This window comes from Anguilla rostrata, chromosome 3, assembly GCF_018555375.3.
Source record: "Anguilla rostrata isolate EN2019 chromosome 3, ASM1855537v3, whole genome shotgun sequence".
In the NCBI taxonomy this organism is placed as follows: domain Eukaryota; kingdom Metazoa; phylum Chordata; class Actinopteri; order Anguilliformes; family Anguillidae; genus Anguilla; species Anguilla rostrata.
Genome location: NC_057935.1, coordinates 50,891,031 through 50,907,859, shown reverse-complemented (window position 1 = coordinate 50,907,859; position 16,829 = coordinate 50,891,031). Strand labels below are relative to the sequence as shown.

General features: G+C 41.7%; 2 protein-coding genes across 6 annotated transcripts; one reads left to right on the top strand and one right to left on the bottom strand.

Moving 5' to 3' along the window:
* Positions 1–407: 407 nt before the first annotated feature.
* Positions 408–9,937, bottom strand: pld7 (phospholipase D family, member 7). 5 transcript variants are annotated; one of them, XM_064328132.1, is made up of 12 exons: positions 9,816–9,937; positions 7,472–7,639; positions 5,199–6,419; positions 4,162–4,343; positions 3,870–4,053; positions 3,355–3,469; positions 2,714–2,841; positions 2,373–2,576; positions 2,024–2,163; positions 1,641–1,806; positions 1,283–1,382; positions 408–1,007 (listed from the first exon to the last, which is right to left on the bottom strand). In XM_064328132.1, exons 2-12 carry the CDS (start codon positions 7,625–7,627, stop codon positions 808–810), a joined length of 2,796 nt encoding a protein of 931 aa, XP_064184202.1. In that variant the 5' UTR covers positions 7,628–7,639; positions 9,816–9,937; the 3' UTR covers positions 408–807. The 5 variants fall into 5 exon arrangements, with proteins under 5 accessions (XP_064184202.1, XP_064184199.1, XP_064184197.1 ...); XM_064328129.1 differs by lacking the exon at positions 9,816–9,937 and adding an exon at positions 8,429–8,950 and having other exon boundaries at positions 7,472–7,682; XM_064328127.1 differs by lacking the exon at positions 9,816–9,937 and adding an exon at positions 8,429–8,947.
* gpr137 (G protein-coupled receptor 137) lies at positions 9,867–16,552 on the top strand. The gene is made up of 8 exons (XM_064328134.1): positions 9,867–10,007; positions 10,936–12,021; positions 12,950–12,999; positions 13,394–13,625; positions 14,161–14,310; positions 14,458–14,586; positions 14,736–14,857; positions 15,187–16,552. The coding sequence occupies exons 2-8, from the start codon at positions 11,644–11,646 to the stop codon at positions 15,281–15,283; spliced, it is 1,158 nt and encodes a 385-aa protein (XP_064184204.1). The 5' UTR covers positions 9,867–10,007; positions 10,936–11,643; the 3' UTR covers positions 15,284–16,552.
* The last annotated feature ends 277 nt before the right edge of the window (positions 16,553–16,829 follow it).

The following is a 16,829-nucleotide window of genomic DNA, read 5'->3' as shown; positions in this document are numbered from 1 at the left end:
TCAATGTGTTCAATGTGCAGTAGAAAAAACACAATACTATTCAAACACTGCCCAGCCACTGTCAGCAACTGCCAACACTCACCGTTCCAGACTGCCAGATAGTCGCCACTAATTTATTAACATGAACACTGACTGATTGACCATCTCGGCCATTAAAACCCACATCTTGAGCTGGAAAGAGGATGGGTTCCCCCTCTAGTCTGGCTCCTCCCAAGGTTCCTTCCCATCTGTCCCACCAAGAGTTTTTATTTGCCACTATTGCCCTAGGATCTAGTGGGGGTTTAGGCCAGGGTCTATTGTAAAGCATATTGTGATAAATGTTTGTAAAATGCACTATACAAATACATTTTAATTCATTTCAACAAAAGGATCCATGGACAAGGAAAAAATGAAAATATAATAGGAAATTACTAGAAAAATCATTTAATATCCTGACAATGTCATGATAACAAGAATGCAAAAAAAGAAAATATGTACAATCTCAGCTGAAATGAACGAATGAATGAATGAATGAAAAACAACAAGAAATACTGTGTTGAACTGAAACAGCATATGATAGCAAAAGATATCCCAGAACAGAAGTAAAATCAACAAATTCTGACAACACAGAACACATATAATTAAAACCACCTGGGTGCCATGAGTTTATGGTGCGCAAGCACACAAGCTGAGCCAGCATGCATTTAGCTATGCTCAAGTATACCTGAGATAAATGGAACCCTGCTCTAGAAAGCATTTAACATCTATGAATAATAGAAAGCCAACTGTATGTCCATTATCTGTACTGCGATATGTACACGTGTTTATCTATCTGTGTTTACCACACCGATTAACATGTTCAGATGAGAGCACTTGGGCATATCCGGATTTCCAGTCCCTCTGGAAAACCTCTTGTAGCTGGCTCTGTACAGTTTTTTGGCCTTTGCCCACCTCGACTCCCGTCTGATTCACCACCAGACCCACGCCAGCAGTCTGGGTGAAGTAATTTTCAGACCAGTTTGATGTTCCTGTGGGTTAAGGAAAAGAGGTGGGGTACAAGATGATTAGCATAGTACAAATGTGAATCAGCTAATAGGTTGTAAATGAGCAAGTCTATAAGTATTTGTAGTTTTCAACTTGCCTTCAGCATACTCATCAACATACTCATGGAGAAATAATAAGAATGGTATTAATCAGAAATCATGTAGAAGGACCCATGACAATTATAGATCAGAGAGGGGAAGAGCAACAAGTGATGCATTGCAAAGCATTCCAAGCAGGTGAAATTAATGTCATAAATTACCTATGTAGGCAACTCTGTCCGTCACCATGTACTTTGCGTGGTTGACTCTTGCAAAGGGGATCTTCAGCTGCTCTGCTGTGGAGCTCACGTCAAACACTTTCTGTACAAAACAATTGACAACATTTCTCGCATGCATACTACATATTTTGAAGAAGGCCTACAATCTATTTCAACCTATTCACAGTACATTCTAGGTACTGTGCAAGATAAACAACAGTTTTTTTGGATTAAAAACAGGCTTATGTCACCAGCCAGAGCAACCAAATAACAAAGCCCAGAGGGATGACTAATGTGGTAAAACTCAATCATACAGAAGAATGAAGAGAACATCTAGCAGGAGTGTGAGAAGATGACGCACCACTTGTATGTTGCAGTTTAGGGGGTGTTGGTTGAGGGCGAGGAGAGACTCGAGGAAGATGAACATGGAGCCAGAGGAATGTGGCCAGCAGCTGACCAGCAGGTTCACCTCCACCCCCCTGGCACATGCTGCTTCTCTTAAGGCTGAATCAATCGGAGGCCAGAACCTATGGGATCAGCCATGGGCACAAGGGGAATGATTCATATTTCATAGATGACTGAAAACAGTCAGTAATACAGGTCAGACCTAAAGACTGAAGACATAATAAGGGTAAAATACATGAAGCACGCTCCCATGTCTAACCACAACACAGAAAGGTCTCAAAAACATCCATCCAAATCAAGTTCCTCATTTGTACACACACAGAAAAATCTGACAGTGACCTGGGTGGCTTTATAAACTCTGAAAAGGGCAGGTAGTCCATGACTGAGATGAAGATGAATTTCTGGGCATCGGAGATGACGGACAGGATGGCAGCCAGATCACCTGTGCGTCCATGCCCGGACAACTGGGGAGGAGCGCTCTAGCGACAGAGAAATCAGTTACAGGTTCATGGTTGCAATGCTGCACACAGATGCGCAAATGTAGAAGCTCCCAACAGTCAAACCAAAACAGTGGCTAGCAGTGACCAAAAAAAATCTGAGACATTTACATAGTCACACAGATGTAGCAGATGGGGGAAAAAAATCAACAGGATGAACAAGTGATTAATTTAACCACAGTGTTACTCACAGACAGGTAGACCCGCGCAGGGACACCATTGAGATTCAAGTGTAGGGGACGCTCTGAGCTGGAGAGGGCGGAGTAGCGACTGGGCCAGTAAGGAGGCAGGGAACTCCCTTCTGGAGAGCCCAAGTACCAGTACACCCCAAATACCCGTGACACATCCTGTGCCAAGCAGCTGCAGTTTCCCACAGACACTCCCACCTCCTTCACCTGGAGAAGTAGGGCACACGGAGGGGGGAAGGCAGAAGACTCAAGTCAATGTTAAAGTAAAGCTCAAGAAAATAACCAAGATTTTCAAGCCTGTGAGCTACTCGATAGGCTGAGCAGAATGGCATGAGAGAAAAGACCTGTGAGAGGGAACGCCAGTCCATGTTAGCGCTTCCCACATAAACGTGCTTATTGTCCACCACCCACAGTTTGGTGTGAACGATGCCTCCAGTAACAGACTTGAGATCCACGTTCCGAATCTCTGCACCTGAAGGACACATAGAGGAAGAGGGGACACAGAGCAAGAGGGACTGGAGTGCAGTGCTGGCACGGGAAAAATCTGACTATCCTCTGCATATATCTGATTCCCACATACATTTCTGCTTCCTTGTACTTTTTGTAAAAACAATTCAGCATTATGAAATACATTTGTTTTCAAGAAAAATTTGTAATCATTTCATAATAAGCTACTGTACATTTCAAAGTACAGGAAAATTGCTATCGTTGAGAAGGTAGCATGATTGAGTAATTGCTCATCATCATGGCAAAGCAGTGCTTGCCAATTACAAGCAGTATAGCTAACAGACAATACCCTCTATAATGAATTTGAACTATAATCCTACTGATAAAATGGCTTCCATTTCAATTATATATTACACAAAATATGATCATAACAATGTCAAAACCTTTCCCCATTCCTTTGGTGTACGTTAGATGGCAGCAAATTTTCAGTGCCGTTACAATACATAAACTATAGCGGCAGTAGCTTCCATGCCAGTACCTGTTGTGTTTAACTGGATGGTATCCTGGGGGCTGGTCTGAGGGTCGTTGACAGCGATCTTGAGTTCAACCCCTCGAGACTGCAGCTTCATTAACTGGTCAAACACCTGCTCACCCTGCAACAAACACAAATGTGCACAGATATCCAAGATGCCATCAGATACAAGTGTCATTAGCATGAGTAAGCAAAGGAGTCCAAACAAAGTAGCAAAGGTATAGACCATTCAACTCTGCAATTTAAATGGACAGTTGAATGTTCTTGCAAACTGAAAAGTTAAATTTACTAATAAAGAGCCAACGCTTCAGCATACTGTCAAAGGCACAGAGGCACCAAGAAGTTGCCTTTATTAGTAAATGTAATTACGAAATTAACACTAGTGTGACCTCAACTTAACTGTCTTAAATGAGACAACTGAACACAAAAGAAAATGACAAATATACAGTAATCAGCCTGTAACATGTGAAAACTAAAAAAATAAAGAGACATGCTAGCAGGTTCTTTTTGTGCTCCCTCACCTGCAGGTCGCTCTTATCTGTCAGTCCCTGGTCCGAGGCCCTGAGGGTGAAGTAGAAGGCTGCGATGCTGACGGTGCTGTTGGCTTGGCTCAGCAGCTGGATCCAGGCCTGCGAGATGGAGGGCAAAACCGTGGAGCCATCTCTGAACACGAGCCCCTCGGGGAGACTTTCCACCAGAGCAAAGCTGGCCATAGAGAGGGGGTAGAAGCAGACGGTGATGATCAAGAATCATTTAAAGTAGGAGATGCTACAGCTGATATTAAACTCCTGCTGCGAGCAGCTCTGCTCTCACCTGCAGTCTGAACTGCAGGGCTCCTGTGCCCCCCAGAGGCCCTGCAGCCAGCCCAGCTCCAGCTGAACCAGCAGGTCAGACACGGACGCAGGGGTGCCATAGCGCCACAGGTGTAGCCCACCACCAATCAGGAGGAGCACGATGGAGAGGAAGAAGAAAAGGGGACAGCACTGCCAGCAGCTCTACAAAGACAAAGAATTATGGGGAAGGGGGCTATTAGTCACTAGGGTGCAAATGTACATGTTCACAATACGTTGTCACAAACTACATCCTGAAATTTTAACATTTTTAAGGGCATTAATAACATGGAGCACAGATGGTACTATAAGTCTAGTTTGGTGACAGAAGGAAACATATGGGGTATGAAGCTAAGTTGAAGCTAAATTTTGAATTGGTGTTAGGAAGGATTTTATACACACAAAGTAATGGCATGAAATAGCTTGCCAGGTCATGCAGCAGAGGTCCTTAGCAGCAGTGTGTTTAACACCAGGTTTGACTCAAATAGCTGGAAAAAATGAAGAGCCTAGACAGGCTGGGTGGCCAATTCTTATCATCAAACATTGTTATTTTCTTAAATACAACAGCTTAAAAACAAACTTCTGCATAAAAACTGACAATAAATGAAGAAAAAGGTATTGTGGTGATACAGTGGACTTTCTTTTTTTAAAACGTGTTTACATATTTTTCATTCTATAAGGGTTATAAATATAAACCAAAATTTAAACATTGCAGTCATAAATCAGGAAAAAGGAAGAGACAATGGGAAGATTCTCTATTGAGTCAGTAAGGCTTTTGAATAATGAATGTTGAGGAAGAAATGAGCCAAACTACAGACCCAAAGAAGTTGCAGCAGGACATACGAAGAGAACTGTTCTCACCAGAAGCCAAGGTGGACTATGCTGTGGAAGCCATGTGAAAGCACACAGCATGAAAGGAGAGAGCAGTGACAGAGTGAAGAGCTGGAGCAAAGGACAGGGAAATGAAAAAGATCATTTTGAGACAGTGAGATAAACACGCAGTCATGAGAGGGATGAGACCTTGGTTGACGCTTGGGATTTTTTCACACTCCGGCTTGCAGGCTTATATGAGCGACCTTGGGGTTCCCTAACTTCCAGCTTTGAGACTTGGCTTCTCCTTGACCGATTCACAGGGGTTATTTCCTGTCTGGTGGACTTGGGCCATTTGTTTCCTACGCTGGCCTTGTATTGACAGCCCAAGCCTGCTTCTCCCAGCGCAAAGTCGGCACCTGGATCCACACACTCTTCCACCTCGGCCTTCTCTTTAGCGGACTGTGACTCCGCTCCATTCATGCTTGGGCTGGGCTCATTTTCTTTGAACTCGGGCTCAGACTCAGACCCCTCATTAATGGACTGTGAGTCCGCTCCATTCACGCTTGGGCTGGGCACCTTTTTGTTGAACTCGGGCTCTGACTCAGACCCCTCGTTGCTCTCTCCCGTTTCCTCACCCTCCTCCAGGGGCTCAATCTTCTCCCCCCCAGCCAGCTCCTCTTCCTCCTCCTCTTCTTCCTCTAATGCTTCAGATTTCTGCCCACTATCCCCAGCTTTTATCTGCTCTTCAGGAAGAGGTGGGGTGCTGGAGTCAATCCCCACCTCTTCTTCAGCCACAAACCCTGCCTCCTCTGTCTCAGCCTGCTCGTCTTTATAGGGGGGAGGGCCCCTGCTCACAGCTTCAGTTTGAACCGTGACTTCTTGGGCAGCTCCTGAAAGCAGGCATGGGATGTGGGGTCCTGTCTCTGCCCGGATTGGCAATCGAGCAGAGATGACTAGCGGATCCAGTTGCTGGGAGTCAGCTGCTCCAGTGGGAGTTAGACTGGGGGACTGGCTCCTTTTGTGAGACAGGATGGGACTGTCCAATGAGGCAGCAGTTATGTGCAGCATGGCATCGTTGCTGCCAGTGGGTAGACGTACTAAGGGAAGAGGCAGGGCCGTCTCCCTGCGCCCTGATCCTGGCACTTTAGATGAGCCACTGCCACTACTCTTTGCCTTGGGCTGGACCGGAAGGCTGGAGGACTCCTCCCTGGCTGGGGGCTGTGCAACTGGCTCCACAGCTTGTCCAGTGGGACGCTTTCGGGCTGATGAACTTTGAAAGGTGGGGATTCGAGAGGTGGCATGCCTGCCAGCTTTGCGGGTGTCTTTTTCTCCATCCTCTTTTTTCTCCTGTTCCTCTTTTTCTACATCCCCAAAACCCACCTCATCAAACTTCAGTCGGTTCAAGACCACAGTATAATATCCAGGACTCTACAATTAGCAAAAAAAAATGAGTAAAATAAATAAAAACTTTTTTAACACCTGCTGTTGACAGTGGATAACAATGAGCTAAGGGTGATAATTTCTAGACACAATGCGCGTGTTCAGTTTGTGGCTTATTAACTTCACGAAAAAAAAAAAAACATCTAAACCAGCTTAACCATGTTTAAAAGCAGATTTCACCAACCTTTGTACACTGAAACCTTCCTGTATGTAAAACCTGATCATAAATCAGTCTCAAATCACATTCTCCATCAAGACTACTTTCATTTTTTAAAATTTTTATGGAGCATTTTCATTTCATTAGCATTTAATTCTGCCCTGTGCGCCACTCTGAAGGCCAACTAAATAAGCAGGCCTATTATCTGCAGATGGACCGAAATAAAGATATCCAATCTGAAAAAATAACAAGGCCCGCCAACGTGGAGCATTGCTAAAGAAGTGAAAGATACATTGCTGCCATCAATGCTTTCAAAATAATTGCATATTAAATTATTCATAAATTCCCTCAGGTGTTAGATGTTTATCATACATACACCAATTTTACTGAAGCACTGATAGTCAGGCCTAAGTCCTAATTCACACACAAAAAATAATAATTCAGGGAACCAGCGTACATGGGCCCAAGGTTCTCTTGCTGTTAAATGTGGTGCTTATTATACAGTTACATTCTGCATTTTCTAAGTGGGCACGGATTGTTTACAATTGAACTACTAGCCCATATGTATTCATGTACACTGGAAATAAATGTTATGTCAGCAACTTAGAACAAATGATGGGCTGCATGTCACCCTGTAAAGTATATGAATGCAATCCAAATGGTATAGACATGCATGCATTTACTGATTTTTTTACTGATCCAGAATTAATACAGGCACTACATCTTACGTTTTTGTCTTCAACAGTGGAATATGCTCTCGTTCAAAACTTAAGTACTTTGAGTCAGAGTACACAGTCAGTGCCCTGCCTATGAATCTAGCTTCCAGCCCCTTAAGACACGGATATATGGCAACAATAGTAATGTTATACAAGGAAGATTGTACCATCATCCCGCTTTGATCCAGCTGTTCTCCGGCAAGGGACCCCTCCGTTGACACTGGGTGGGATTTACTTGAGATATTGGAAGTTTCGGCTGCGGCGACAGTTTCACTCAACTCCTCACCCCCCTCTGGCTGCTCCTCCCGGGTATCCGTATCCATCTCCTCTGTATCCTTGAACACATTTGACATATTTCTACGCATTCCTTGTGTTCAGCTGAACCAAGGAATGAGCACAAAAGGTACAATTTAAGATAAAATTGACTGTTTTAGCATTAGAGGGAAATCAAGTTATTCAACTCCGACTTTGCTACTGCAGCTTCTGCTTTGATACATTTTTCAAGACGATAACCATAGCATCTTAACCTAGCTAACGTCAATTTACAACTAGTTTTACTAATCTAAATTATTTAACGCCAACTACTAAGTGTTAGCTGGCTAACAAGCCAAAGTGTGGAATACCACCAGTTATTCTAATTAATTTAACGTTAGCTAGCGAATAAATGGGCTTAAGAAATATGCTGAAGAAAGCATAAAAGAAAAAAATCAACCAGTGAGTTAGCCATCGAATTAACTATTACGTTATAATAAGTAACGTTAAGTTAACTTTTTAAGCAAGCTAGCTAGATGTTAGTTCCGGTAAAGTGAACCGCCTGAAAGCGAGCGAACGTTCGCACCATTAATATCATTTTGTTGAGGGATTAGCAGCAAGTACCCCATATTTTATTTATTTATTTTTAAATAGACTTACTGTCTGAGGACACAAAAAGGAAACCAACCCAACACAACACACAACTGGCTAGTTATCACAATCTACGCCACTTAAGTCGCTGTCCAGTTTAGTTAGCTACCTCTGCTGCTACTGCTATAGCCGAAAGCGTCTCGGCGACGTGGCTATGAGAACCCAATGAAAAAGCAAAGCGGAAAAAACTACTACTGTAGGCTGAAGTTTAAAATACCTACCTCTGGGACTGGGTTGATATTTCTCAAACGAGATGACCGCCGAAGCGGAGTGGCCATTCGATCCAATCGCCTTCGACCCATTGCGACAGAAAACCAGAAACCAACCTACCACAATACCTAAACTATTAGTACGACCTTGCTAACGTTAGCTATATAACTTATAGCTAAAAAGGAGCTAAAATAGCAAGCTTTAATTTGAATACAGATGGCTGGCCAGCTACAAACCAATTCAGTGGTTTCATTCGATATCCTAACTCAAACGATACTTTCAGAGTGTGCAGTTGATTGTATTTTAACTAATGCAGTCAAAGTGGATAAACACGGAGGTAAATATCCCAAACAAAATGCATCAAATTGAACTGGCCGCGGTTTCCTGTTCTGACAGACAATTGGCGGTTTACAGGATTCTTCTTCCATGCTCGCGAATAGATTGAAAACAGCCAGCAGCGCTCCCTAGTGGTGGCCCGCGGGTGCACTGGGCATTTGTTCAGCAGATTTCAGTCTTTAGCTGGAAAGTGCGCGACAGCAAAATAGTAGACTTAAAGGCACCGCACTTTTAACATAAACGGCAATTGCCAAGGCCGCCATCAAGAACTCCACTTAATATGCGAAGAAGCGAATGCCTCATAATCGTCCTCGCATGAAGGATCAAGTAGGCCTCATATAGCCACATGCTTAAAATGGAATTCCACGGTAACTGTGCACATAAATTGATGATGAACTGTCGACATTATGGATATAGTTTGACATTCAAAGTTTAATGTTGAAAATATTTAAGGGAATATTTGTAGTCTGCTTTTACCCTAATGGCCTGGGACAGTGCTCCTTGATGTTTCACAATAAGTTATATTTTTGAAACGGAATCAGATATTGATTAGCCTAGGTAGGCCAACTACTTGCTGTACTGATTCACCAGTTCATCGTACTTACATTTAGTTTAAGTATCGTAATCATTATTGTTGAGTCCACATGTTAATTTATCCATTCAAATTTTACACACTATCATACTTCTAGTATAAAAAATAAAAATTTTCATAATGTGGAATAAGCTTTCTAGCACAAATTTAGGGCTGGTTTCCCAGACATGAAGTAATCCAATTCTATAGACTAAAAGAAAAATTCAAAGAATGTCCATTGAAAAAGGTTTTTAGTCGAGGACTAGACTAGACTTTAGTACACACTGATTTCTTCTCCTTGGTAGAGATATTTATGCACGTCGGTTTATGTTGCATAATGTGATAATATAAGCAAGTACACAAGTCAATATTTTTTTTCTAGTCCCTATGGTTCATACAATGTGACACGGAGAGCCTGCAGTGAAAGCCTGAACTTTGCTTGGCTTGTTGTTTACGGAATAATGTTTTGCGCACGCGCAGTTCTGTCAAACCTGTCAGTGGATGAAGGACTTTGGAATTCAGAAAGCTCATCTCCGCTGTCTGCGTATCTTCAACACATAATCCTCTTGGTGAAGTTGCGAGAGTATGTAACAACAGTAAAGTTAATCGCGAACTGCACCAGGAAGGCAGTGGCCCAAGCGGTTTGAGTACAAAAGCTATTAACAAGACAGATAAACTTTAAGGTAAGATTGTTCGCGTTGGTTCGCTAGCTAGATCCACAAAACGATTCTTGATCAGCATCGCGTTGTGCTTTGTTAGCGAACAAACAAGTTAAGAGGAATCACTTTTGACTATTTGTTAACGTAGCTTTTGAGCTATCGATAGATCTAAGTTACATTTCTTTTCAGTCGATAACAAGCCAGTACTATAGACATGTCAGCGAATGTATATTGAAGGATGTATACTGGCTTGGACATATCATTGCATGTGATTAATTTACGATCATTTAAATTAATTATTTGAATAATTAACTATCAGTACATTTACAGTCGAACGATTACTGTGCTAACCTAGCTAACGTATCGTCAGTTAGCGAACTATTGAATTCGACTAGCTACATGACTACGTAACGAGTTTTTTTTTTTTTTTTTTTTTTTTGTGGTAGGGTTAGTCTATAGCTAGTTGACTATTCATGCTAATGCGACGGATTGAACGGATACTGTGCTATCCAAGCTATTGTAAATTAGATAGCAAACTTGAATTACGTAACGAGTTATTGTGGTAATGTTAGATGAGCTTGCCATGCTTAACCTGGATAGAAATATCAGATAAAATTGTTAGCTAACGTATTTGGTTCTGACTTTGAAGATGTAACCTATTTAACGATAACTAACGTACCCATACAGGCAAAATCAGCTCGCACATTACCGTCACCCTGCTGGCTAAGATGCTACTTAACAATTTAAATCTGAAGTTAGCTAGTTATTAATCATTTTACACAGCAAGCATTAGACTACGTGACTGAAAATGTAACGTGGTACTTACTTAGCAAGCTAAGCGACGAAATCAAGAGGGGTAACGTTAGTGCTAGCTTTTGTTCTTTTTTAAGGTAATTCCTCACTATAAATTAATTTGAGTTTATTTAAAACTGAACTTTTCCCTTTTTTTCAGAGAATGACACATACAATTATGTGTCAAAGGAATTATGTTACAGAAAAGAGCTCCAAAGATGACTGAATATTGTGACATTACGATCCCTTTCTGAACTTCACACATGGCCGGACAGCAAAACGTTACGCTTGCTGAATTCTACTGGATACAATAACAGTTTTATGTATTCTAAAAGTACTGTGAAACAAAGTCAGACACTGAAAAGGACCACTCCTGACCAAAAGAAATTGGACACTTTGAAAGCTGTGAAATAGAAAGGGCAGGGGCACCATCATTCTGTGAAGGTGTTTTTGTTCGTGTACAAGTTAACCTCCAGTGGCATTTAAAATTATTTATGCATTGTTTGTTCATCAGATTCATTGTAAAACACTGCCATTCTTCCTTTTTTTTACACTTCAAGACCCCTCCCCCAGTAAACATTCTTGCACAGGTGTACATCTGAGAACAGACTGTAAAAATCTAAGAGTGGAGTGGAAGCTGCATCGCGCTTGCATGCATTTACACCTCTCACACAACCCACACAATCCTTTTATCTCCTGTCCTGATACTTGCATTAATTTCATTTTTGTCTTTTTCTATTTTTTTATTGATGTTGTCTTCACCTTTAATATACTGTAACTTGCTTACTTTCCTATCACTAAACCATTGAATTTGCCCCAGCCGCACTACTGGCGAATTGTCAATAGCTACTATTCTCACCCGGCCTAAATGGACATCCCAGCAGCTCTCCCTTTGCCCGCCAACACTACCATACCCTCACCCTCTCCCCTCCATCCAGCCATCGCCCCATCTGTGAAGCAGGGGGTCACCATCCTGTATACCTGCCTGTACGGCTGCCTCTTCCTGGTGGTGTATGTTCAGCTGTGGCTCCTGCTGGTGTACAGGCACAAGCGCTGGAGCTACCAGAGCGTTTTCCTCTTCCTGTGTCTGTTCTGGGCCGCTCTTCGCACCACACTCTTCTCTTTCTACTTTCACGATGCCCTGGGGGCCAACCACCTGCCCATGCTGGCCTACTGGCTACTCTACTGCTTCCCGGTGTGCCTGCAGTTCTTCACCCTCAGCCTCATCAACCTTTACTTCACCCAGGTAAGAGCCAGGCTGGATGGCGACTCAGCAGAGTACAGGACTGTCGTTGTTTAGTTTGTTTAGTGGTTCATTTTTTTCTGGTAAGACAGCAGATTGTGTATTTAAGTATTGATTCAGTCACGTTTACACTCAGCCACTCAAGTGGACTTTATCTGTGTGTACTAGTATATGCTTTAACTATACTGGAGAGCCAAGTCAAGTGTCATATATTCAGGAGTAGCTAATTTGTACTTAACTGATACAGTTGAGATGAGATACTACAAGGAAACGGACCAGAAAGCAGAAGAGAGAATGACGAGAACAGGGAATGGGATTGACAAATGGGAACACCATGAGCAAAGAGAGTTTGGGAGTTGCGGTTACATGCAGAGCTACATTGATTTCTTTGACCATTTTGAGTCCCAGATGTCATATCATGGAAGCCTGTTAATTATACTGGATTTAAGTAAACCTGAAGTCATTATAAAGCCTACTTACTTACCCAGTTTTAATTGGTGGATTGAAACATTTTCTAGTATTATATGTTCAAGAATACTTTGGTTAAAGTGAATTTTGTTTCCAAGGTCATACTCATTTTCAAATTACAATGCATTATTTATCATAATACTCTTTTAAATTTAATATATCAGTTAAATTGACATAGTAATACCCAAAACTGTTAAAATATCTCTATTTCCTTGAGGCATTTTTAAACCAAAGTAGGATGGAAAATGACAGAAAACACATGATACTGCCTGAGCCTGTTATTCCTTTTTATGTATAGCTATGGCTGATTGTTTTGTGCTTGCATGGATTTTCCCCCTTCCTGATTCAGATCTGAATCAGAGACTAGAGTAAGGGAAAAGAGAACTGTGAAGTATATTTACTGTACATTGAGTCTGGTCTGTGTTCCTTCCTGTGTTTTTCCTCTATATCATTCTTCATGCAGGTGTTGTTCAAAGTGAGGGTAAAATTCAACTCAGAGCCAAGCAAAGGACTGTGAGTACACACACACAAACACTGGTAACTGCCATATTTACAGCCCACTAAACTAAACTGGAACATTTTGTCATGTTGCTGTCTCTTTCTAATTCCAAAGTACATTGTTTCCTTGACAGATACAGGCATGTAAATACATATACAAAGTCATTGTTTCAATTGATAAAGTCCTTTTTTTAAAAATTTAATTTGTTAAAATTCATATTTTATTCCAGTGGCAGTCTGCATTTGCCTTTGTAATAGTAGAGTATATGTAATGTCTTTTGAATTTATGCAGATATATCATGGAATTGGGAATTGTTTTTGAGTGGATGGGTGTTTTGATTACTTATTCATGGCTTTCGCCTCCAATTACTGGCAAATTCAGTTCCTGAATTCATTCCTTTTTTTTCAGGTGTGTGGCTCGCTGTGCGTACGCTGTGATGAGTGCCGTGTTCCTCTGTGTGAACATGGCATGCGCATTTTTGAGGCAGAGAGGGGGAGGAGGAGATCAGGCCTGGAGACTCGTTCTGATCCGAGTGCTGGTCAACGACCTGCTCTTTATCATTGAAGCTGTGGCCCTGGCCTCTTCGCTCCTACTCCTCACCCGGCTCTCACCCTCCACCGGCCCATACCTGCACAGCAAGGTAAATGCCCCTTGGGCAGACACGCTGAAGAAGCATAGGCGAATCAAGAATCATACTACTTCATGTTACAGTATTACCTGTTAGCAGTACAGAGATAAGGACTCCATTTTATTTAAATATAATGAATACACACAAAACTCTTAAACATTTACCATATTGGGCATTCCTGTCGGCTGGAATTTCCCTGAAAATAGTCAGACTACTATTCCTTTGAGAAACCGCAATTTTCTCAGCCTTGAGAAATTATAGATCTGTACTTTATGAATGTGCAATCCAAACCTTCAAGCTAATAAGTGTAATTCCTGCTCATCTCAAACAAAGGATGGAATGGAAAATGGGTCCCTAGAGTGAAAGATAATTAGTCTAGTATTAAGGGGAGTAACAATATCCAATAAAGGCAAATGTTGGCTGTAGTCACATGTCCTCTGGCCATCCTTAGATGTAGATCAGCTACAGCCTAAGTGTTGACTAATCCAACTAAAATACCATAGTTGTAAAATTTCTGGGTTGCTGACACTTTCTGTTTTTCCTTCAGGGTACGACAGTGTGCCGAACTGCAGTGCTTGGGGCAGGTGTAATTCTGCTGTTCTCCAGTAGGGCGTGCTACAACCTCTTTGTCCTGGTTCTCTCCCAGAGCCACAGGGTGGAGTCCTTTGATTATGACTGGTACAACATCTCTGATCAGGTATACATCTCCACTGAGGGGGAACACAGATGTGAACCTAAAAATCACATAGACTGTATGTCGAGTAGAGCATGGAAGCCATTTTTCGGTGAATTCATGAGATGGCAGTTGGTGCCATGTAAATCCTTTGTGTCCTCCTGCCCTCAGGCTGACCTGCGTAGTGAACTGGGTGACAGGGGCTACTTGGCGTTTGGAGTCATTCTCTTTGTGTGGGAGCTGCTACCCACCAGCCTACTCATTCTCATCTTCAGAGTCCGACGGCCCCCTCAGGAAACGGTCAGCATGTCTCCTTATTTTCACCTGTATTCTTCCTCCTTCCCTTTTTTTCGCTCCCTTACCTTAGTACCTGCTTGTTTCTATTCCAGGCTTCCTCTGGGTATTAGGCATGATTTTCTCTCCGTCTGTCTTCCTGTCTCCTTCCTCAGGGCTGCAGCTGCAATGCAGTGATAAACAGTCGCAGTCATCGCTCTTACTTCTTTGACGATCCCCGGGGGATGGACAGTGACCTGGGTATCACCTGGGCCCAGAGCGCAAACCCACACAACAGGTGAGAATCGTCCTCTCTTGCTCCGGGCCTATATTGCCATGAGGTGGCACATTGATGTGTATTTGTGTTTTTCTGCATTTTCATCATTACATATTCATTTATGTTGCATAAGATCCTGAAGCCAGCTTGATTTCATCTGTGAAAAGAACATCCTTCATTATCAATTTATTTAGTATTGTTTTAGTTAAGAGTAATGCTATATGTGAAGAAGTGTATAAATCCTTGGATTTCATAATATGGTCTGTGATTGTTTTAGTTCACCTGGTGTAGGTACTGTATTTAAGTACACCATTCATGATTATGACTTGGTAACGCTTTTTTTTTCTCAGCTGGTTCGGTCCCGGTGAAACTGAACCCCTTCTCTTCACAAGGAATACTGACACAGCCAATCAGCACCACACCCTCTACTCAACCCCCCAGAATTGACCAACCAAAGGGTGGTAGCCCACAATATGACCACTATTTATTCTTCATTCCATGGAGGGGACAAATAGGAGTTTGCACCCTGCCTCTCGAGGTGACCACTGAAAGACACTGTTTGCACTCCACCTTAAATGCCGACTTGTACACGATCTCCGTCAGTGGAGATGCCTGTTTTCAACAGCAGCATTATGTGACCTCCATAGATTCTATATGAATCAGTTTGGGTGTATGGGACATGTGGGCATATGATGTACAGGGCAGCCAAGAGAACTGCCCAAAAAGTGACTGCCCAGTGATGTTCCTCATGCTTGACTAGACTTATTTTTGACAGTGTCTTTTAGAAACAAAGAATCCATTTTTACAGGTTCAAAAGCGATTCAGTTTATGTAAATATTGTTGAGCCAAAAGTTCCAGAGGCAGTACTTTTGTAAGGTTTTTGTCTTCTAAATGCTGACAAGCTGGTTAAACCATTTAACTCCACGCCTGCAACAGCTGCCAATTTAACGGCCCGACAAAGGTGATTTCACTGGCAAAAAATAGTCTTTACCTTTTAGTTAGGCTCCTTCGTGAAGTCAGATAAACGTAAGCTTTGTTTATTTCATCTCACATGTTCCTGACCTAATCTTCTCACTGAAATTGTGGACCAAAAACTGGGCTTTTAAAATAAAAATGGCTGAACTGTTTTCCCACCTTCTTGTGGGACAAAGAGCAAAAACCAGCAAAACATTACATGCAATTGTATGCTTTAACCTTAACTAAAAACGCAATAACATGCCACAAAGATGTACTGCAGTTTTGTTTTGAATTGAGAGTTCATGGTTTCTAAGTATTTGAGACATTAACACATTTTAATGAAAATGTTGGAATGTTGGTGTTTTTTTTCCCCATGAAACTTTCTCAAATGAAAAAAGGAATTCTTGAAATATTGAGAAAAGTGATAACCAATAATGGAATTCCAGCAGTTCACTGTGAGCCAATTACTGTGTGTATCATTTTGACAGTGTGGATCAAAAATGCATTGAGTGGTCTCAATGGTTTTCTAATGACAATATTGGTTTCTGGTGTTTTTACATAGGGCTGAGAATCCGAAGTATGTTTTGTAATAGTTTTGCAAAAGTCAGTGTCTTGTCAGTCCATTAAAACAGTAAGTGTGATCAATGTTTTTCTAACCTTTTAAATATATATAATTTATATATAATACCTGTAAAATACATTGAAATATTTAAATAAAACTTGTAAATAAATCTTGGACCTTTAAAAATGTTTTTAACATTCTTGTATGTGGCTGTGTATGGTGTACATTCTCCACATTTCCCATCCATTTTCCTTTTTCATCCACTTGCACTTAAAAATGTGTTTGCAGTGACAGACAACTGTGACTCAAGTACAAAGCTACAAGTACAGTTTCCCCAAGTGATGTGCCACATGACTAGGATACTGCTTTTTTGTAGTTTCCTTTCAGACAGCAGCCAATTTATGTATTGGAAAGGTGTGACTCTAGCCAATCAGTGGCTTACATTAAACACTTTTGCGAGAACACACAAAAAAA